At 42.4% G+C, this 22,964-nt stretch overlaps 1 protein-coding gene across 1 annotated transcript in view; it reads left to right on the forward strand.

The window, feature by feature from the left end:
* CALB1 (calbindin 1) overlaps positions 1 to 22,964 on the forward strand; it is a 24,889-nt gene continuing 1,925 nt past the window's right edge. Inside the window, exons 1-10 of the mRNA XM_084849167.1 lie at positions 1 to 256; positions 1,061 to 1,137; positions 6,306 to 6,380; positions 16,367 to 16,450; positions 16,547 to 16,603; positions 19,378 to 19,455; positions 20,666 to 20,721; positions 21,470 to 21,509; positions 21,620 to 21,673; positions 21,802 to 21,873. Coding sequence (XP_084705293.1) covers positions 175 to 256; positions 1,061 to 1,137; positions 6,306 to 6,380; positions 16,367 to 16,450; positions 16,547 to 16,603; positions 19,378 to 19,455; positions 20,666 to 20,721; positions 21,470 to 21,509; positions 21,620 to 21,673; positions 21,802 to 21,873 — 675 coding nt within the window. The 5' untranslated portion in view covers positions 1 to 174. The remainder of the gene's footprint in view (positions 257 to 1,060; positions 1,138 to 6,305; positions 6,381 to 16,366; positions 16,451 to 16,546; positions 16,604 to 19,377; positions 19,456 to 20,665; positions 20,722 to 21,469; positions 21,510 to 21,619; positions 21,674 to 21,801; positions 21,874 to 22,964) is intronic.

The raw sequence follows: 22,964 nt of genomic DNA on the forward strand, positions 1-22,964 counted from the left end.
GGGGAGGGGGCGTGGCTCGGCGGGCGGAGAACCCGATAAATAGAGAGCCGAGAGCGCGCCGAGGAAGACTAGTCCGGAGCCCCGGTCAGCACCGCGGACAGCGACACCCCGCCGCCGCCGCCGCCGCCGCCGCCGCCGCCTTTGTGCTTCTCTCCCCCCCATCGCACACGCGCCATGGCCGCGGCGACTTACCTGCAAGCAGCGCAAATCTCCGCTGGGCAGTTTTTCGAGATCTGGCGCCATTACGACTCTGATGGTGACTGCTGCTTTCTCCTTCTTCTCAGCCCCGTCCCGGCTTGGAATCCAACAGGAGGGTGGTGGGGTTGTGGAGGGGATGGGGGCGGCTGACACGCTAGGCGGGAGGGAGAGCCGGCAGCGAGCGGACAAGAAGACGCCTTCCCACTTCTCTTCGGCAAGCGGGAAACTTCGGCCAGCGCAAGCCACAACTTTCAAAGCTGGAGCGACGGGAACATTTGGCGGAGGCGCCAGCCGGGCACGGGGGCTATGGACCGTTCCCAGCCCCCGGGTGGTCGCTCTGGTTGCCTTGGACTGTACCTGCCTGAGAAAAGGGTCTCTCGCTTCTTGTATGAGCGCATCTAAGAGTTCAAGCGCCTCCAGACTTCATATGATGATGATACCAATCAGTGGAGGCTGGTGGCTCCGATGTCAGTGGGGCGCTGAATTCGCTCCGGGTTTCTGTCAGAACCAGTCAGAACTATCCGAGGTGCTTCGCACTGCCCCACTGACATCGGAGCCACCAGCCTCCACTGCTAATCATCTTCATCATCATCTAGAAGCAAAACAGAATGCTGGTTTTCTGGGGAGAGGATAGAACGAAAGCTTCCAATCCTATAGCTACTCCCCTGAATGTAAGCCTCATTGAACTCAACGGGACTTCGTTCTGAGTAGACATGCATAGGATTGTGTCATAAGGGTGCATAAGCATGTTGGGAAGCTTCACTGTTTGGCAACGGGTAATAAATATCTTTTTCAGCAGGAAAGGGAGAGTGAGAGAATTGTCCACAGCTGTAACAGCAACACACTCTCTTTTGTGTTACAGGCAATGGGTACATGGATGGGAAAGAGCTGCAGGATTTTATCCAGGAGTTGCAGCAGGCTCGAAAGAAAGGAGGACTGGTAGGTTAAGATCCCCCTCCCCCTCCACTGATTTATCTCATCTTAATTTAAGAAGTGTCTTGTATTGAACCCCAGTAATTGGGCGATTGCTGTCCCATATTAGACCAAAAATCTATCATATAAAGTGAAGATCTAAGTTCACAAATTGAGAAGGAATGGTGATGTCTGGGAAACCTGGGTGAGATGGAATCTAGATAATAAACAAAAAATTTTTGCACCACTCCACTTTTGTACTAGAGCAAACTATCTTTTGGTGATATTAGAGTTTTAAAAACAATGGCTCTTGATGTTTTGCTTATGAAGAAACAATTGTTTGTTTCCTTCCACAGATATCTCCCCCACCCTCTGCCCAGTATGGTTAAAAGACTGTTCAAAATTAGCTGGATGCATCCTTAATATGTGGGCTGAAATACATTTCTGCCCCTTGGTGGCCAATAAACGGATCTGCAGATTAGTTCAACTAGAGATTACATATACTAGTTTGAGATTAGGAACAGTAGGACCAAATATGGACTGGTGCAAATGACAAAAATGTTTTCTTGAAAAAAATAATAAAATGGTAATAAATCAATGTATTATTTGGAGTTAAAGATGGTAGATGTTCAGGAATTTTAAGCTAAAGCTTTTAAATGGTGTAAAACATTTTAATTGACAGTTTGCAGCTTAAAATAAGAAACATAATGTCTTAGCAGGAAAATAGTATTAGCTGAAATAGGACAAAAGATTGGTTAGTGAATAAATATAATCTTCAAAGCAACAAGATAAAATAAACTCTTGTGAGTGAAGCTAAAACTAGACCCAAATACAATGAAAATCCACTTAGATAATTCAACCATGAAAGAATTAAGAGTCTTGTGGCACCTTAAAGACTAACACATTTATGGCAAGAGCTTTCATAGACTTTAGCCTACTTCATCAGATGCAATTGATCAATTATGAAAGATATTCAGTATCCCTTGAAATAAGGCTGAAGCCACTATTTGTAAAATATTTATATATTTCCTATCAGATTATTCCAGTTTTTAAAATACATTTGAGCTGTGTGTAGAGTTATGAGTTATAACTGTAAATTTGAGCCTCATATACAATTGTGCCCAATATGCAGTCTCTAGATAATAATTCCATACACATTTTACCCTGGCAGCATAAAAACATGTTTATGATTGCTATCAAGTACCAAAAGGTGTGGTACAATAAATAATTTATAATAACTCCTATTTTATTTTGTAAATTAAGTGGTGACTGGTCTGTATCATATACCTTTTGCTCTTGTGTCTTCTGCCCTGTATTAACTCTTTCTTCTGCAATATGAGTCATTGTCAGCATACTAATATTCACAATTTATCTTTAGAACTGGGATCTATTAAATTTATTCAATTTTAATAAGTTCCTAGAAGTTTTCAACTGAAAAGAATGCCTTTTTTTTTTAAACCCACTCCTTTCTTCCCAGTTTTCCTTCTTTGAAATTGGTGTCAAACACCTACTTAAAAATTAGAGCACTTGCAAAGTAATGTATAAAATCCCTCTAGGCTTGTGTGCCACCCACAGTCTCATTTATGCCTTTTTATAGATTCTGCCTGGATGCCTGCTTGTACTTTGGAAGTGCTCAGGTGTTCTTATTCAGTTTTCCATTGACATTGCTTCTGTACAAGGCTATTTCTGGAATCTTCTGAGAAGAACAGCACCAAATTTCAGTTCTCTCACTGGATCATCCATAAATGCTTGATCCCTGTGGTCCTTTTCTGGACTGATGCATGCCAGTCCAGCAGAAGCGTCAAACCTAAGCTGATCCTTGGATCTGGAAGTCCATTTCCTAAACAAGCTTCTCATTTGTTCACTTACCCCATCTCACTGAATACGGTTTCAGTCGCTTTGAATTTCGTCTCCTTTGCCAGAATGGACATTTGGAGATATTAATCAGTTCTATGCAAGTTTTGTGGTTATGCCATTATTATCACCACCATCACAGTTTTTTTTTAAACTTGGTTCTGCATTTTGAAGTTTCACTTCCTTCCCTTTGACAACAGCACTTGATACTTCTTTACAACATAATTTTAAATTAAATCTCAATCAACAGAATTGGTAGATAAATATCTTTCTATATTTCCAGTTTTTAAAAAATACAGCTTCATTTCCCCTCACAATCTATTGTCAGATTTTTGTTGTTTTAACTGAAGTTATATTTTGGCTCAAACATGGTGGGTATGATTAAGAGGTGAAAATCAATACCACTCTGTAGGATATATATACACCATAGTGAAAGAAGTTGAAGGCTTTCCCCATGGATTTTTTTCCCTCCTCAACTCTTACCAGTCTATTAAAAAGAATAAGAAAATAATAAGAAAATAATAAATTTGCAATCCTATGCACATTTCCTAGGAATAAGCCCCAATTGAACTTGGTGGGCCTTATTTCTGAACAGACATAGGATCGGACTGCATGTATAGCAGATAAAAATATTTAAGCAGGTCTGAGTATATATGACCTTTCATAACCCAAATTTAATTAATAGGCAAAATGTGACAATACCTTGCTACCGATAGTGTATGTGCACAATCTTCCTAAATGTGCCCAGGAATAATTCCCACTGATTCCTGGGCAAAAGGATTTGCTTTCTGGGCAAGGACTTGTCTAGGAGACCTTGATTTCAGTTGTGTTTATGCCTGACTAACAAGTGCCCAGTAAAATGAACACAGCTGGTTGACAACAACTGATGTTTAATCATTAACTAGTTGCACCTCAGTAATTAGATGCAGATTAATTTCCATTATGCTTCACTTAATTCCTCTGAGAGCTGGATGCCTGTACTCCATTTCAGGTCCTTCTAAAGTACAGAGAACGCTGTAGAAGTCTCCTTTCCATAGGAAATAATCTGCATCTAATGTATGGAGGGATACAAGTGCAAGTAACTGAATGTGCTCACCATGAAATTGTTAAATGGACCATAGGTGATAAAGTGTGTTTTGTTGAACAGGACCTAATAGAATATCGCAATAGCATCTGTAGATGCCTTCCATAGTTGTGCTAATTTTATACCTGCCAGTAGCAATCTTTTTCATTTCAGTACCTTTGCGAATACTGTATTACTTATTTGCAGAGTCTAGCAGCCTGATGCTGGGCAAGATTTTTCAAAAGTCCCACTGAGTTCAGTGAGATTTACTTCCAAATTAATGTTCATAGAATTGGAATCCAAAGGCTGCAATCCTATGCACACTTACTTGGGGGAAGGCCCCTTTGAACTCAGTGGGACTTAGTTCTGAGTAAGCAGCACGTGATCAGGCTGCATGAACAGTAGAACTCAGTTGACAAACAACTGTCCTAGATACATCATTCATATTTTTAAGAACTTAAGGAGATGCTTCTCATAGCCAGGGAGTGGAAATTGGAAAGGGAGGATTCTATTTAGTGAAGGAATTTAAGAAAACACAGCATTTAGAAAAACACACACAACTCCTCCCCTTGAACAAAATTTGTAGTGATGACAAGATACATGCACGTCTCACAGTTTGGTCAATGCTGACATTCACATTGAAGGTTGACAATCCAAGGCACATTTCATGAATGTCAAAAGACTCAGAGATACCTTAGGGAATGTTGACAGTTAAATATGATTTTCAGCATTTACTGGTGTGTCTGAAAAATAGTGAAATATCAATTTTCAGACATTCATTATATGTGTCTGAGACTGTCAGCATTCACCTGTGAATGTAAACTTGCAACAAAATTTGGACAATGTAACATATACACTAACAATGGGTGGGATGAGTTCAATGGGCTATGCTTAGAGAAGGCACAACTTGAACTCAAAAAGACAAGTTAGTCATGATTAACTTAAGTCACATTGAATTTAATAGGTCTGTTCTAAGCATGGCTAAGTCTGGATACAACTCAATGAAAATAATTCTTGCTCATGGTATTTCATGAGGCAATGAGATATTATTTTCTGGTAATTTAGCCTCTTCTGGATATTTAGTAGAAAAAAGTATGGATGGCATGTGTGAGAGAGACAGAAAACGAGATGTTTAAATGTTGCTAATTTTTGTGAGGTTTCATTTTTGAAGCAAAAGTAGCCATTCTGAGGCAGCTTAAACCATCAATGGAAAACCTCTACCTTCCACTCTTTTGCACATTTTATCACACCGTTATTTTCCTGATTTGCTGCTGCTTCAGCACTACTGGGCTTTTTCTGTCTTTCATATATATATATATATATATATATATATATATATATATATATTTAACTGGCAAGGGCATTGTTGTGCGATTCTAGTCAATCAGGGAACCTGTCAAGAACATTATGACATCATGGTGCTTATAGCCAATCAAATTTGGCTATGTGATAACATCACTGAGGGCAAATGTCACGCTCCCACTGCCCTCACTCTGAATGGAAAGGAAGTTGGAATTTACTCCTGTTGCTCAGGCAACTGAGCTGATACTTTCCATCTTGTTTGGCTGTGCTCATGGTTTCATTGCCTGCTGCCGGTGCTGCATGGCAAGCTTTTTGATCAAGCATTACTCGTATATGAACAGTTGAGGTGGAATGAGGGCAGGTATGCACATTTGGATGTGGATTAATCCATCCTTACTGCATTACTTCCAATGGGATGTGCATTCAGGTGTGCACATCCCCCATTCTGCCCCAACTAGTCAAGTATGCCTGACTGGAGGAGTACTGACCCAGTTGCCTTAGCAACAAGAATATGACACTTTGTGAACTTTTTGACTCCCATTTTCAAAGAGATGCAAACATTACCCCAAAGGGGGCACCTTTAAACTCTAAGTGGTGGGAAAACTGGTCACCCAGAGTGGCTGGGTGACCAGTCAGATGGGCGATTAATAAATTTAATAAATAAATAAATAAATAAATAAATAAAACACAATAGCGAATTGTTTTTGCATTTCTGGCTGGTGAAACAAAGGAAGAATAAGGTTTTTACAAAACAACAACAACAATGAAAGATTTGTTTTTATATTTAAATGTTCATAATGTTAAGTTCAAGCAGAAGTTTGAAGAATCTGAAATGGGCTCAATCCACTTGGAAATTATTCTGTTCAACCATTCATTTCTGTAGGGATCATGCAGGAAAACTTCCTGTGATGGATTGTGCCCTTGGAGACTATTTATGTTTCCTTCAAGTAATCATCACTGTACATTACATTTATAGGACCTAACCCCAGAAATGAAAACTTTTGTGGACAAGTTTTCAAAGAGTTCTGATGGAAAAATAGGAATAGTAGAGGTAAGAGATCTTTATTTGATGCATTTGCTTACACATGTTTGTCATAGCTCTGTGATAATATGAAACTTTCTATAAATATTTGTATTATTTGATCACTTTTCTGTAAAATAAGTGCTTTCTTCATTTTATCCTCTTGGGTATATCCATTCTGATGTTATCCATGAAAAAAACAATCTGGTTCTCAGTGATATGTGATCTTGAGATGGTTTTTTAAAAATGGTGATAATTTAAAATGTCCCTTAATACAGCTAAGTCCATGGCCCTGATCCAGCTATACAAGCACTAGTCATATGCACTTACTTGTCAATCTGTAGACTTGGAAATGTCAACATTAAAGGCACTGATCACCCACTGAACAGGGGAAAGAAGGACAAAACAAATTCTTCCCTTTAGCCCTCAAGAAGATATTGGTTTGATCAGAGCTGACAGCACAGTCTTGACTGGGGAGTGATTATGGTTCCTAATAATTTATCTCAACCATGCAAGTAGTTCCAGAAGCTGGGGAGCCATATGCATAGCACCTGTTTATTCATGCGGTTCCCAATGCAATATGGCAGTCTGCTTCAGCATGTGCATTGCTCTAGCAAAATCAGAGAGCACATCTTTTCAAGAAATCCAAATGGCTGAGAATGTTTAAGTGCTTAAATATTGTTTTCTTTAGCTTGAGATTTTCTAATGGAAAAGCATAGCAAAGATGCAAGTCCTTTTTTGGTTAGACTTGCTTTTAGCCAATAGTGATAATTATGGATGATCGTGTTGTTTCATTTTTTTGGAGTTTAGTGCATAGTGCATGCTGCTTTTCTGATATGATATGGTTGCTTTTTATAATGTCAGTGGGCAAAGTTAAACCATGAAGTCCTACATATTTCAGAGATCGGAAGCACATATGTATCTTTCCTATTGAACTCAGTGCTTCGGCTTAGCTCAGTCATGCCCTATGTGGTTTTCTACATCAGCTTTTGTACATGTATGTCTAAGTCAGCATGCATAGGATTGCAGTGCAAAAATGCAGTCCTATGCATACTTACTTAGGAGTGAATCCCCCTGAACTCAGTGGCACTTACTTCCAAGTAATGATCAGGATGCAGGATGGTATGGTCATTAGTAAAACCTTTTGGTAATGCTCCATTAGCTAATTAAAAAATGAGACCAGCATGATTCATTCTTCAAATTTTACATAGATAGTCTTCCTGGCTTAAATCGCTAAGAGTGTTTAAAGGTAGTCAGTGATTTAAGCTAACAGAGCAATCCTATGGAAGAGTCTGCAGTAGTAAGTAAGGGTGCATAGAATTGCATTTTTAGGGTGCAATCCTATGGCCTCTAGACAGCAGCTAGACAGCCATAGGATTGGTCAGTTCCCACACTCCAAGGTTGGTTCCCAGAGAACTGAACTCCACCACCCTCCCCTGCTGCCTCATAGGCAATGTGGATCCACCCCCACTCCACGCTCCGAAGAGCAGCGCGGAGCAGGGGAAATGGGGCATTCCTGGGGGTGGGGCAGGGCGTTTGGAAGTGCTGGTATGACACATCCTATGTGTCGTCCGGCCTCCCCACCCCACACTCTGAGGACCCATGGCTAGATAGCCAAAATTGGCTGTCTAGCCATGAATGCAGGGCGGCTGGAGCACGGAGAAGACGTGTTCCTCCGTGCTCCTCCTGCCCTGCATTGGATAGGCAGTCACCTCTGAGTTTGGAGGTGGCTGTATATCCCCATAGGATTGCTCTTTACAGTACAATCTTATACATGTTGACTCAGATGTAAGCCTCATTGAGTTCTATGGGACTTATTCCAGGTAAATGTGCATAGGATTGCATTGTTAGTTACAGATTGACTACTTCAGTGCATTGCTTCTAAATCAGCATTTAGTCATACTCAGCAATTTATAACATGGCATGCTATGTTACCATTATATCCAGGGGGTGGGGGAGGCCAAAGAAAAGGAGCAAGAATAAGGGATTTTGTCACCTAAGGGTTGATTTCCTCCTACTATCATTGTGATCTTCTCCTCTTTATTCCCCCACCCACCACTAAGGCCTGTAGAGCTCATGCTGGCCAGGGCAAAAAGGGGGAGGGTTCCCTTTTTTAAACCCTCGGATGTCCCCTTTTAAAAATTTACCCTCCAGCAATGGGAAAATAAGTATGCCAGCTCCAACATATATTTTTACCCTTTCTGGGGGCACACTGGAGGAACAAGGGGACTCTGTATCCAGTGAATCTGTAGCCACCTCCAAGCCACTCCTTTTTAGCCCCTACCACCATTGGAACAGCAACGACAGTGGAACATTCTGGCACTGTACACAGGGAAGACGTCTGTGGATAGAGATGGAGATCTGCTGCATGGAACGGCCCCTCAGCGTCCTCCCAAGCAAGCATAGGATTGTTCCCTTTGGCTTATTTCACTGCACTTCTCTATCAGGATATTTCTGTAAAAGGAGGATCTCAGAAGCCAAGCTGTTTTGCTTCTCCTTTTATTTCATTTTTCTCCCCCTCCAAGGTGGCCTTGGAGAGCTTCCATTTTCAAAATAAAAGTAGTCTTATGGGAAGATCTTTTGGAATAATTAAGAGGCAACCTGAATTGTTTACCAAATTGTATTTTAGCAGGGCAGCTGCTTAAACTGAGGGAGATTTTAAGAGCATCTTCGATAGAGTACATTAGAATGGGACTTCCTGAGCTTTTATTCATGGCCCTCAGGCAAACGTGTAAAGTTCGACAAGGCACTCGTTCTTCTAAAAGGCTCACCTCCTTGCACTCCAGCTCATTTGTTCAAGGCACACTGGTTACACTGAAAGGGAGTTTCAAAAGCCCGTCCTTTAGCATTTCCAGATGGCAATTATGCCACGTTTGAATGATGAAAGCACATTTCTACTAGGGAAAAGGGGGAATGCTTATTGTGTTGGAAATCCTTAGAACTCCTTTTCTTTCCTTGCTTTTTTGCTTCCCTGTGGCTGGTTTTTTTTTTTTTTTTTAACACATATTAAGCATGCAAAACCAGTCCTTAATTTTAGCAATCAATGTAAAAGAGTGAAAAATAATTTCAACATAGATAAGAATTAATTATTCCCTTGGAAAATGACAAAAGTTTGCTGTCTCCTATTCCTTTCACTCAGCCCTCCCCAACCTTTAACTCAGCTTCCCTCCAGATGGGTTTGGACTACAACTCCCATCATCCCTTGCCAGCATAGCCAGTAGCCATGGGTGACTGGAGTTGTAGTCTAATACAACTGAAGAGTGCCAGGTTAGGGAAGGCTGCTTTAACTCCTGGGGTAGACCTGGGCAATGTGTGACCTGGGCAATGTTTGACCAACCAAGCTGAATCCAGCCCACCAGTCATGCACGTTGTCCATCTGATGTGTGATAACCCTGCTGTTTATCAGTTTAACTGAAGGTCCTATGGCTTGCCATATTAAGGCTGGCGTGAGTCACAAAGGGGGGACAATAAGGTTCCTGGGACTGCAAAAATGGCTGACAGGTTGTCAAGCCATAATATTTGGGGTGGCTGTGAATGGGTGGATCTCTTGTTGTGCAGTGTTCGTCTAGCAAGCGCACCCTTGCATAATATAGGAAGCTGCCATATACTGGGTCCATGTCTTTATCTATCTTGCCTAGTACCATCTACTCTGACTGGCAATGGTTCTCCAGAGTCTCGGGCAGGGGTCTTTCCCATTACCTGCCACACAATCCTTTAAACTGGATATCCCAGGGATTGAACCAGCAACCTTCTGTATGCAAAATGTGTGCTCTACCACTGCTAGTCAATTATGTTTGCAATAGAATCTTAACTCTGCTCTCTTTGCAGTCTTCTCTTGGTAATACTTGATTAAACTTTCTTTGTCAGAAATGTACAGGGACAGCCCTCCCATAAATCCCCCACCTCAGGCAGTGGAGTGGGAGGGGCAGCAAATCGCGTGTGCATGTGTGCACACACACACCTGCCCCTGACAGGAGGGCCCCCAGCTGCTGCCTCTAGAGCGCCCTGCCAGTCACTTTCCCACCGTGGCATTTGCTGCAGTGGGAGAGCGGGGCTGGCAGGGCAGTCTAGAGCGGCCTTCCTCTTGGCAACACTAATGGGTGGTCCAGAGAGCCCCGCCGGTCCCACTCTCCCACTGTGGCAAATGCTGCAGTGAGAGAGCAGCTGGCGGGGCTCTCCAGAGCAGCTCCCTCCTCTGTTTCACTCTGCTCTCAGCTACCTGCCCTCTGGCTCATGCTGAGGATCCTGAGGGCAGCTGTGTTCTCTGGAGAGCTGTGTTGGCCGAGGAAGTGGCTGGTGCGGCTCTTCAGACAGCTGGCCAGGCTGAAATGCCATGTGGGTGGGATGTCCCTGGGATTACCTGCACAGTGTACAGCAGTGGCATATGTGCTCCCTCAGGTGGTGGGAGAGCTTGCGCCGGGGCTGGAAATGTAAGCAAGGACTGCTCTCAAGGTGTACACAATAAGGGACAAAAGTGTTCGGCTGCGAGGCCTAAGGGCAGAGTCCATTCTCCAACTGGAATCGAGGCTGGGTCCAGGCTGAGTCAGAAACATGTCTGGAATAGACTCAATACTAAGTATACCGCTATAATACTTCTACTGCAACTCTGAGCTACAACTAGATAATTGGGGAAACATCCTGCATTCTCAAGTTAAAAGGTAGAACGTATCTTAAAAGTAGTCTGGGTCATTGGATTCCTTTTTCCCAAGCAGAACCGTTTATTCATTTCAGGAAATGCTGTACAAGGAGCAATTTGTGCCCTTTTTAAAAAAAAAAACACCTCGGCAATTTTTAAAACGATAACTATTCCTAACATTGGTTCGTTGATGAAGATATAATTGTACATATCAGCGCTCTCAATTCCAAGCGCTACATTTTCATATATAGTCACTAGTACAGGTAGTGAGAGATACAGACATTACTTACAGCATAATCCTATGCATATCTACTCAGAGATTAGCCCCACTGAGTTCAACTGGACGTACTCCTTGGTGCATGTGTATAGGATTGCAGCCTTAATTCAAGGGTTTGCCATCTATATGTCTCACTGAACTCAGTGTGGCCTATATACGGTACACATATGTAGCATTGGGCTGTAAGGCTGCAATTGTATGAACACTTACTTGAGTATAGGTCCCATTAAACTCAGTGGGACTTGCTTCTAAGTAAACATCGGTTCATTTATTGAAAACATTTATTGCTCAAGAAACTACAATAGCATTGAGTATTCTTGTTAGGGTTTGATTATGTATTTTGTATTTTAAAGCAAGTCACATCCACTTTGTGAGGGGTTCTACCCTGAAAAGCAATCTATAAATCTATGTAAAAATAAATAAATAAATCTTTCCTATGCTTAAAGCAATCAGTCTGAAACCCTGCTTAAAATCATGTTTACTTTCAAGGTTAGGAATGGATTGCAAGGGGATGGGATGTCTTCACGTTCTATTACAGCTGGCGGTATTTATAAGCACTACTACTTAACTTTAAGAATTAGTACCCAAATTTTGGCTAGATAGCATCACTGATGCAATGAATATGAACTTGAGCACGCTCCGGGAGAGAGCGCAGGACAGGAAGGCCTGGCGTGCTATGGTCCATGGGGTCACGAAGAGTCGGACACGACTGCACGACTGAACAACAACAACCCAAATTTGCTTTGTTCCTCTTCCCTCCCCATTGCTTTTTCTTTTGTATCATGCATTTTTAGATTTGTAAGCCTGCAGGCAAGGACTGTCCCGTTTTTTTTTTAATTGAGTGTAGGTAAGCCACTCTGGGAGCCTTTAGATCTGAAGAACAGGATAAAAATGCTTTAAACCACTCTAGGTTTGGGGCAGGGGAGTGGGGAGGACTTGGGCAAGATACTTTCAGCAAATCCCCCTCCTCTATGCCACTGTCCATTTGTTTGCCTTTCCATCTGAGCCCATTTGTCACCACCACTCAGGGAGAGAACAAGGTGCGCCGAGGTTAATGCTCATTGTCCTCACTCTTTACTGCTCACTCACCCAGAGGGGAGGTGAACAGGAGCAGCAGCAGTAGGGCTAGGAGGTTCCAGAGATTGCCTGTGGGCCCCTCCTGGGGTATGGGCCTCAGCAAGTGCCCAATAATACCAACACTTAATAAGCTAGATTGCATCTGACAGCTTCCTGTAGCCTGGTCTCTATAGATGAATAGATATATATGCTCCCTTCTCATTCCTTTTTGCTAGCCGCAGTCTTAAAAAATACAGAAAGTTTGGCCTTTATCTACCATTAAAGAAACATCCACAGAACATATATTAAGAGGGTAATCCTTCGATAAGGTGATGTATTGATGTGGAAATATACTGAGTTGGCTTATGCATGGGAGCCCATTGATTCTGGTAAAATGCAGTTTTCACCCTAATCTATGAAAGAAATACATGGAGGAAATGGAACATAACTTCAAGTTACTAGGTGAAATTTTCTGAGTGTTAAGACTTATGTTCCCTCAAACATGTGAGGGATGTGAAACGTGAAAAGCTGACATCCATTTCAAGGTCTCTTTAGGGTTAACACAATGAGAAAAGATTTCAGATTACTATTCTCTGTTGAAATTATTTAATAATAATAATAATAATAAAAAAAAACATTTCTATACTGCCCAATAGCCCAAGCTTTCTGGGCAGTTTACAAAGATTAAAAACATTAAAAATACAATATGTTGTTGTTGTTCAGTCGTTAAGTCATGTCCAAAACTTCGTGACCCCATGGACCCTAGCATGCCAGGCTTTCCTGTCCTCTGCAGTCTCCCAGAGTGTGCTCAAGTTCATATTCATTGCATCGATGATGCTATCTAGCCATCTCATCCTCTGCCGTCCCCTTCTCCTTTTGCCTTCAATCTTTCCCAGCATCAGGGTCTTTTCCAGGGAGTTTTCTCTTCACATTAGGTGGCCAAAATATTTGAGCTTCAGCTTCAGTATCTGTCCTTCCAATGAGCACTCAGGGTTGATTTCCTTTAGGATCGACTGATCTGACCTCCTTGCAGTCCAGGGGACTCGTAAGAGTCTTCTCCAGCACCACAGTTGGAAAGCATCAATTCTTCGGCGCTAAACATCATTTACACAAAAAGCACGTGAAGAGACAATATACACAAAAGAAACATATATCTAAAAGAACTTCAAACAATCTCAAAAGCAAACAACCATAACCATAAGACATTCCAGGATCGATTAAAACTTATTGTATGCTGCCGAATGCCTGGGAGAAGAGAAGGTCTTAACGTGGCGCCGAAAAGATAACAATGTTGGCTCCAGGCGGGCCTTGTCGGGGAGATCGTTCCATAATTATAATTTATCACCTAACTTTCTAGGTTTCCTGTTAAGTCCAGGGTCTTCACTGCAAGGCTTATGGGCCGCTGGTGGCTTGCAGAGACTCTAAGAGCTGCCCCTCTCTCCCTGTGCTCGATTGGACAGAGCGTCTTCCTCTCCCAACATCCACAGTGCTTGAGGCATCAGCATCTCTCTTTGCAGTGCTTAGCAATGCTGCTGCTAGTCCTTTGCTGCCAGCACCTTTGTTCTACTCTCCGCCTCCTGTGCTGCCTGCCTCCCAGGCTCAAGACACTGTGCTGCCTGAAGTGAAGAACAAGATGGCGCCCCCTCCCATTCCATGTACTAAAGCAAACTGGACTGGCAGATGAATCTTCCTTTAACATTGGTGAAGGGACAGGATCCTCCACAGCACCTGAATGCAGCAGGCTAACGTAAGAAGCACACAGCAGGCTGCATGGCACACAGGTCTTCCCTCCAATACTTTGCTGCTGCCTCCCAGCATCTGCCACCTCAGACAACTGCATCACTGCCTAATGCTAAGGCTGGCTCCGCCTCTAGGCCAGCTAGGAGCTGCCACTGTGGGCTGCCCTGCTCCTGAAAGAAAGGGACTACAATGTGAAGAGGAGTGTGTCCATGTGTCCCTCTCTTCTCTCAGTGCCCAGGAGCCACCACACTGGATCACAATTGTTCTCTCTCCCCCGACACCAGGGCATGGCACAAGAGACCCAAGACTAGTATCTTCCCAGCCTTCCCTCCCTTCCCTCTTCCTTAAAACACAAATACAGCGCAAGTCTCTGCATGTCTACTCTGAAGTAAATACAAACTGAGCTCAATGAGTCTTACTCCCAAGTAAGCATACATAGGATTGCAGCCCTAGTGCCTCACTTGTGATTGACGCTCTTACATTGGGGGAGTGGGGGGAGAAGCTGGATGCTCATTTGGGGGAAGAGGCCCAAGTGTGTGTGTATGTGGGGGGGCATTTTGCCTGTTGTGTTTTTACATCCCCCCCTTTGTTTTGTTCTGAGGGAGGAAGCTGGGGCTTGCCTTAATGGACTTCTGAGTACATGCACAGCCTTAGCGGTTGCAGTCTGTCTTGTTTTTAAAATAAAATTTATCTTACATTTTAGCTGTGGTTGGGCACAGTACGAAGGCGGCTAGGATGTTTTTGCCTTTATTTTAACTATGGAAGGTTTATGCCTCTGTTGGTTTGACAAATCATAGATCACTGTGAGTTTCTAGAGGGCTGATTTTATAGATTAATTTGTTTTAATAGTTATAAGCTGATAAAAGAAGAGATGCATGAAAGCTCATTTGCTTTGGTGTTTTATTGAAGGATGTCCAGAGTGTGTGGAGGCAGGAACACGAGGCTTTTGGTTGGCCACTGTGGGAACAGAATGCTGGGCTAGAGAGACCTTTGGTGTGATCCAGCATAACTCTTCTTATGTACTTAACATGACGCTGCTTCTTGAGTTTTTTTAATTATGGGTGTACGAACAGACGACAAGAATGCCATTAGGAACAATGGGAACTTTTTGGAAGTGTGTGTGTGTGTGTGTGTGTGAGAGAGAGAGAGAATGAATACATTAAAGGTACAATCCTTTGCATGTTTATGCAGAAAAAAGACCTACAACTCCCAGCATTCCCCAGTCAGCCATGCTGGGAGTTGTACTACTTTTTTCTGCCTAAACATATATAGGATTGCACCCTAATTCAGCCTTCCCCACACTTTCACACATCCAGTTAAAGTAAGTTTTGCATTTGATTATTCTGTGTTAATTTTAGTAGTAAATTAATGTGGCTCTCACACATTTTTTTTTTTTGCTACTTGAAAAATAATGGAGACCACTGCATTAAGTTGACCAGCTTGAACAATTCCTTTTAAAAGCATGAGTGTATTGATCGACACCCCGAATGAAAAACTGTGCTTCCAACCAACCCTTTGCAATGCTAGTCCTGCAAACACAGACATTCTATTTCTAGCACAGCTAAATGTGTTAAAGCAAGAACGTATGGATTCGGAGATGGGAGCTGAGGACAACTCAGGTCCCACTGTATTTCTTCCACAAAGCTCAAGCAAAGGCAATAAGCAAAGAAGTGGAGTTGGGATCAAATGGGGTAGGGGCAACAGGGAGCACGGTCAAAAGTGACAGAATTCTAAGCCAAAATCTCAGACAGAAGTCATTGAAGGGCAATTTTGGATATGGTACCAATGTGGGGGGCGGGAGGAACAGGAAGCACAAGAGCCTCAACACGTTCTGTTCCTTTGCATTTCTATCTTGTAACAGAATGTTCTTGGTGATGTGCAAGCTCTCACTTTGGGAACCACTGTCACACCATTTGGTGGGTGTGAAACGTGAATGTTCTCTTTAGGATGAAGTACAGGGGAAGAAGTACAAAGCACTTCCTGTCCTTCTGCATCACTCTCACCTCCAAAGCTATAGTCTGCCCCCAAAGTAATTCCATTTAAAGGAAATCTTGGAATACATCCTCCCAGACATCTCTTCACTTCTGGATCCCCAATTCAGTGCAAAAAAATTATCCTGTTTATTTCAACATGGTGTGTACAGGAGAGGATCCTGCTGGCTTCTACCCAGTATTCACAGACTATTGATAAATATCGAAGTTATTTGAGCATCTTTTTTCCATTTCGCTTGGAGCATTAATACAGTACCTCTCATTCTTATTCAGTAAACAATGGATTTAAACCAAATTTAAACTTCATCTTTTACAGCTTGCTCAGATATTGCCAACAGAAGAGAACTTCCTCTTACTCTTCAGGTGTCAGCAGCTGAAATCGAGTGAAGACTTCATGCAGGTAGTCCATAGAAATCTTTGCTTTTGCAAAATTAAATTGCCAAGACCAACGTCTCCTTTTGTTTTTGTTTTAAATGGCTAACTTTTCAAATTCCAGACATGGCGAAAGTATGATAGCGACCATAGTGGCTTCATTGATGCTGAAGAGCTTAAGGTAAGAAACTCTATATGATTATTTATCTAGATGGTATAGCCCCACCCAAAGGAATTTTTGTGGTGGTGGTGGGGAAGGTAACAAAAATAAAATAGCAAAACAAAATATATACAATATAAATTCTTTGACATTTCCCAAAGAATGTAAATGAGGCATGTGGGAAGAGGCCATCTCTAAGGTATTTGGGGTCTAAGCCATTTAAATTAGACACACACACACCCCTGTTCTAACCTCTTAATATTATTCTTTGGAGTATTGGCTGTTTGGTCCAAAATATCAAAAAGCAACAATACTCCAAAGAATAATATTAAGAGGTTAGAACAGATGTGTGTGTGTGTGTGTGTGTGTTTTGCTTCCAGCTGATAGGCATTTGCAATTCCCAAGCTCTCCAGACTTCTTGCTTAATAAAGGATTTTAAATGTCACTAAACTAGGACAATAGACTGATCTGCTGGGAAAACAAAAAGTGACTGTTTTGAAGGGCAGCAAATGAACTTACTCCCTTCCTTCAGGTTCGCTGTAAAAAATGGAGATGTGCAAATATGGGATCTGTCTTTGAAAGAGCAGACCCCACCAAAAATGACCATGGCACTTTATTCACATATTTCAAATGATCCGTTTAGGCTGCCTTAAAAGTAGAACCTTAAACTCCATGCAGGATAGCAAACTAGTTTAAATTACAGTGTTATTTCTACACAGCCAGTTGAGTTTAGGAATCAGCATTACAGCAGTGTCATGAAAACTAGGAGCTGGACTCATCTTCCTTGTTGGGTTGGCGGAACGAACACTGCTAGCAGAATGGGACTTCCATGTTCTCTCTTCCTCCCTGAAGTCCACAGCCTACCCTCCAAATCTCCCCTGGACAGTCCCCTAACCCTCTGGAGGGCATGCAGGGGTAAACACAATCCTGGGCTAATCCATTTGCTCAGCCTTGCCAATAATTGGTGTCACCGAGCACCTGCTTGCAAGGCAAGTGGAAACATTTACTCTCCCATCAACCCATCCCTCTCCCCACCAAACGAGTTGATTGGCACGAGTGCTGCTTATCTTACAGTACTGCATATACACAATTGGATTGGGTAACCTGTTTCCATTTTAAAAAGGTGCCCTCCAAATTTAAACTATAGCCTGCAACGTGGCACGGGGTGGAGTTCAGCGCTTAGAAATGGCCACCCAACTGTTTACATGCACAATTGTGCACTGACTGCAGACAATACATAGAGGCCCTGAGGCTCTGCTTACCTGGGGCTTTTCAGTGTGCCTGTTGTGGAGGGAAGGGAGCAGGGTGGGAACAAGGAAGATCCTCTTCCTTGGCAGCTGGCTGATTTCATTTACCTTCCAGCTGCACTGAGGCCTAGGCCCCACCGTGGGACCAACTGACTGCACTATGTGACTTCTGGGCCTAAGGCCTTGGAGTGGAACCTTTTCCTTCTAGTCTGCTCCTAGGGCTTAAATAGAGGTTGTGTCATAGATTAACTTCATAATGGCAGTAAGCAGAGGTGAGCTTCCCACTCTCCACTGGGGTATACCCATACGGCAGGGGTATTGAACCTCTTTCAAGACAAGGGCTGAATTCAATTTCGTAGAAGCTCTTGGGGGTTGCATTCCACTGGTGGGTGAGACAGAAGAGGCAGGGTCAAAATACCAAAAACTACCAGCATCTTTTAGCTTAAAGCTATTGTTGCCAGTAACTAAGCCTTAGGAGAGGCATTTCAACCTTTTAGAAGGGGGGGGGGGAACTGCGCAAAAGCTGGGAACCATCAGAACATCTGCAATCAGGGGAAGGGATGGGGACAAGGGGCTGTGGCCATCTGGGGAACCCTGGAGGGCCACATTGGGACTCCAGTTGGGCTGGGTTGGGCCCACAGGCCTGAAGTTCAACACCCTTGCCACAAGGGATCCCTTGCCACAAGGGATCTTGGAGTGCCACAGAACCAGGTTGCAGGGATGGCCCATGGTATTGGTTTTGCACCATAGTGGGCCAGACGTTTCTGCCACCCCTATCAAAGTTATCCTGGCATGTGGACTAGGGCAATCTTGGTCTGCAGTGGAACTGCCCAGTGTTTGGATCCTTGCGCTCTCCCATGCCAAACTCTGTGAGCTGTAACCAAGGCCGGCCCAAGATGTTTTGCTGCCTGAAGCAAAAGACAAGATGGTGCCTCACCATTCCATGTACAGAAGCCGACTGGGCTGGACATGCAGTTGAATCTTCCTTCAGCACTAGCAATCAATAGCGTCCTTCGCTGCACCTAAGAGCAGCAAGCTAGCTTAGGGACACAGGGCACGCTGAGTAGCATACACAGCTCTGTCCTCCAACACCTCACCGCCATTCTCTGCCCCTCAGCATCTGCTGGCTGAGGCAAGCATTTCACCCTGCCTAATGGTAGGGCAGGCCCTGGCTATAACCAGTAAAGTTGTGGCCATTTCTAACCCACTTACACTGATGCATAATTCTTGCTCCTGCACCCTACCCAACTCCCAAGTTGTGAGCGCAAACTACTATGGATTTCTATGCTTTACTTTTAAATAAACGTATTGCTTCATTTTTAATATGCTAATAAAATGCAGGTTTACAGTGCAACCCTGTGCATATTTACTTAGAAATAAGTCCTATTAAGTTCACTGGTAAGGGTGAATAGGATTGCAAGCCTTTATGTATTAACAGGAAATATAGAACTTGCTTTATATGTTTCAACTTGATCATGGAAATGAAGAACCCACCTTAACAAGAAACCAGATAGATTATGGCTTTCGGATATGTTCATTTTGTTTCAGAGCTTTTTGAAAGACTTATTACAGAAAGCAAATAAGCAGATCGATGATTCTAAGTTGACAGAATACACAGACATCATGGTAAGTGTAGTACCAACAACTATTTCATTCAGCAAATATAACATTCCCTGTCCCCATACTAATACATAGCATTTCTAGAAGCTTAGAATTCTCTCTTATTACCATCCCCGCCCCCATCTCTGAATGATGGACTGGTTAGCAGGCATAGGCATAGAGAGAACATGCGATACCACAAAGCCTTCAAATTATAATTGGGACAAATCTAGCAGGTACCGCTGTAATGCTGCCTTTATTCATTTCAATAGAGCTTGCCCAAGTTACGTATATTTGAGGCTATTTGGCAGCAGTGGTACTGGTAGACTGAAACCCAGGAGAGTTTCAACAACAGTTTGCCTTACATGCGTGCAAAATGGCTTTCTAGGTTGTAGTAACCAACTTGTTACATTCTTAGTGTCCCAGTTAAATTTCAACATAACCACCTTAAGAATTTGTTTTTGCAAAATAACAATGGGAAAACAGCTCTTGTGAAGGTGTATCATGGTGTGTGTGTGTATATATATATAATTAAATAGCAAATAGGTTTCATGTAATTTGGTTCCAACATTTATATATTTATATATTTTTTATTCTGGCTTTATATTGCATATACTGAATATTGGCATATGATTAAGGTGGCTCACAATTCTGAAAACAAGGCAAAATAAAACAACCTATTTAAAAATAAAAACAATGGGTTGGACCAAAAGTGCCGTTCCATGAATGAATTGAAATAAGCTTGGATCTAGTGGAGACTTTGATGAACAGAAGTGGGAAAGATGTTAGGTCCACCGATTCCTCCTGAACCATCTCCCATGCTTTCACAAAGGATTTCCTTACCTTCCAGTGCAGATTTTCAGTGAGCTGCAAGGGGAAGGGGGAACAGAGACCCAAGAACACGCTGTCCCACAAGCAGAACTCTGCTCACAGAACTCTGGATCCAATCCAATAAAAGCTAGCTATAAAAGTGGATATTAGAACAGCCAAAGGATAAAAGCACATTTAGGGAGCCTTATCCTTAAAATGCATGCTAAAATAAAACCACTTTCAATGCCCAGTGCCCACCTAAAAGTGGGCAACCAAGGGGCCAGGTGTACATCCCTTGGGAAGCCAATTCAATTGCATTGGATTGGCATATTCCCAAGAGATGAAGTGACAATGGTTTTAGTGGAATGTGTTCATTCTTTGCTAATCTTGGCAAAAATATTCACTCAATCCCCCAACAATCTTTCAGCTCAAGATGTTTGATGAAAACAATGATGGAAAGCTGGAACTGACTGAAATGGCCAGGTATGTATATTTACAGAACAAAGGAAAAAATGGAGACTAGCACCAATCAGTAGATGAAACATGAGATGGGAAAAAGACCTCACACTACTGAGGAACAATTTCCATGAACTGCAAATCCCAGTGTATTTGGGGTATAAAACCCTTCTCCTTGCGCAAACCTTTAGCAAAATATGATGTTTGTCTTCTACAAAGAAAATGCTCAAAGGGTGCAATCCTATGCATGTTTAGACAGAAGAAAGTCCTACAACTCCCAGCATTCCCCACCAAGCCATGCTGGCCAGAGAATGCTGGGAGTTGTAGGACCTTTTTCTGTCTAAACATGCATAGGATTGCACCCTAAGGGTGCAGTCTTATGCATGTTTAGACAGAAAAAAGTCCCATGACTTCCAGCATCCTTCCAGCCAGCCATGCTGGCTGGGGCATGTTGGGAGCTGTAGGACTTTTCTTTCTTTCTTTCTTTCTTTCTTTCTTTCTTTCTTTCTTTCTTTCTTTCTTTCTAAACATGCGTAGGATTGCACCCTTAGAGCATTTTTAATGTGAATATTTGAACAAGAAGCGTTGCCCCCAGAGAAGGATTTTAACATCCAAAATGCATTGAGATTTTGCATCTGCTTTTAATAAATTTTCTCAGCATCTGTTGAGGTCATCGTTCTTCAAAAGGTACGTATTTAGACCTAAGTATAGTATTCAAGTTCCTGCTATAATCTCTCGATAATTGTTCTGAACTATCCTTGTGTTTTCTCCAAAGATTGCTCCCTGTACAGGAAAATTTCCTCCTAAAATTTCAGGTATGCAACATCATACTCCAAATTTTGAACGATAGATAGATAGATAGATAGATAGATCAGTAGTGGTTTGAAAATATCTATCTAAAACCTGTCTTTCTTTTGAATATTAGGGTGTGAAAATGTGTGGAAAGGAGTTTAATAAAGCTTTTGATACATTTGATTCAGTAAGTAGACTTCTAGAAAAATATTTGTGAACCAAGCGTTCTTAAACGTTCTGTGAACTGAAACAGTTCAACAAAAAAGCAGCTGGAATGAATATTAGAAATGCTCATGTCATCTTTTTTGTTTTCAGGATGGGAATGGCTACATAGATGAAAATGAATTAGATGCTTTGCTGAAAGATCTCTGTGAAAAGAACAAAACGGTAATTCTAGTGGCTTTTATTTTCATTAGAAACTTTGTTTTAAAGGATCCCCCCCACATCTAGCCAGTTAAGATAGTAGCTGTGGAATCCATTATATTAAGATTTCTGGGTACAAAAATATACAATAAATGCAGTATCAAACAGCGGTAGTTTATTCCTAGGTTAACTTCAGCACTATACAGTGCTTCACTTTGATACTATTCACACAGCCACTTCAGTAAAATTGTTACCATCTCGCTGAGCTTTGCCTCCAGACTGAGAAGAAAAATAGTACATATCCTATGTTCCTCTTTTGAATTAAGCGTGAATTGATAATGCTGCAGTCCAACAACATCTAGAGTTGTTGGACTGCAGCAAGGGTCCAGTTGGGAGCTTGTAGGTAGGGTCTGTTATTTATTTGTTTATTTATTTATTTGCTGCTCATCTGGCTGGCTACCTGGCCACTCTAGGCGGCGTACAATACTAATAACATATTTACATAATCAACTGAACAACAACAAAAACATAACAAAACACTGCTCTAAAAAACCCTAACCCACCCCAAATGCCTGCCTGAACAGCCAGGTTTTTAAAGCCCGGCGGAAGCTCATCAAAGAGGGGTCATGGCGGAGGTCACTAGGGAGGGAATTCCGCATAGTGGGGGCCACCACAAAAAAAGGCCCTCTCCCTTGACCTCACCAGCCTAGCTGTCCTGGCTGATGGGACAGACAGAAGGCCTACCGAGGCCAATTACATTCTGTGTAATCTCATTGTTAGACACACACACCTTCGTTTCCCCCCTAAAGCACTATGTAAGCGATCACCATAGTTTCTATCATCTTACACAGCATACAAGTTACACTGTACAAGTTACACTACAGAGTAAACCCATTGTCTGGAGATGTCTGAAGTAAATTATGTGCCAAACTAGACATGGCACCATTGCTAATTTCATACATGGTTTGTGAAGTATAAGTGGAAGGTGTGTGGGGATGACAGCAATCTGGATTGGGGCCCTGGGGGCTGTTGGCCCTTTACCCCCACCCCCTCTAAAGTCCTGATCCTGATTATCCACATCCCCTATGCCTGCCCTTTACATTTTTAAAAACAAT

This window comes from Heloderma suspectum, chromosome 4 (assembly GCF_057233095.1).
Source record: "Heloderma suspectum isolate Gila_16-S chromosome 4, 16-S_ref, whole genome shotgun sequence".
Lineage (NCBI taxonomy): Eukaryota > Metazoa > Chordata > Lepidosauria > Squamata > Helodermatidae > Heloderma > Heloderma suspectum.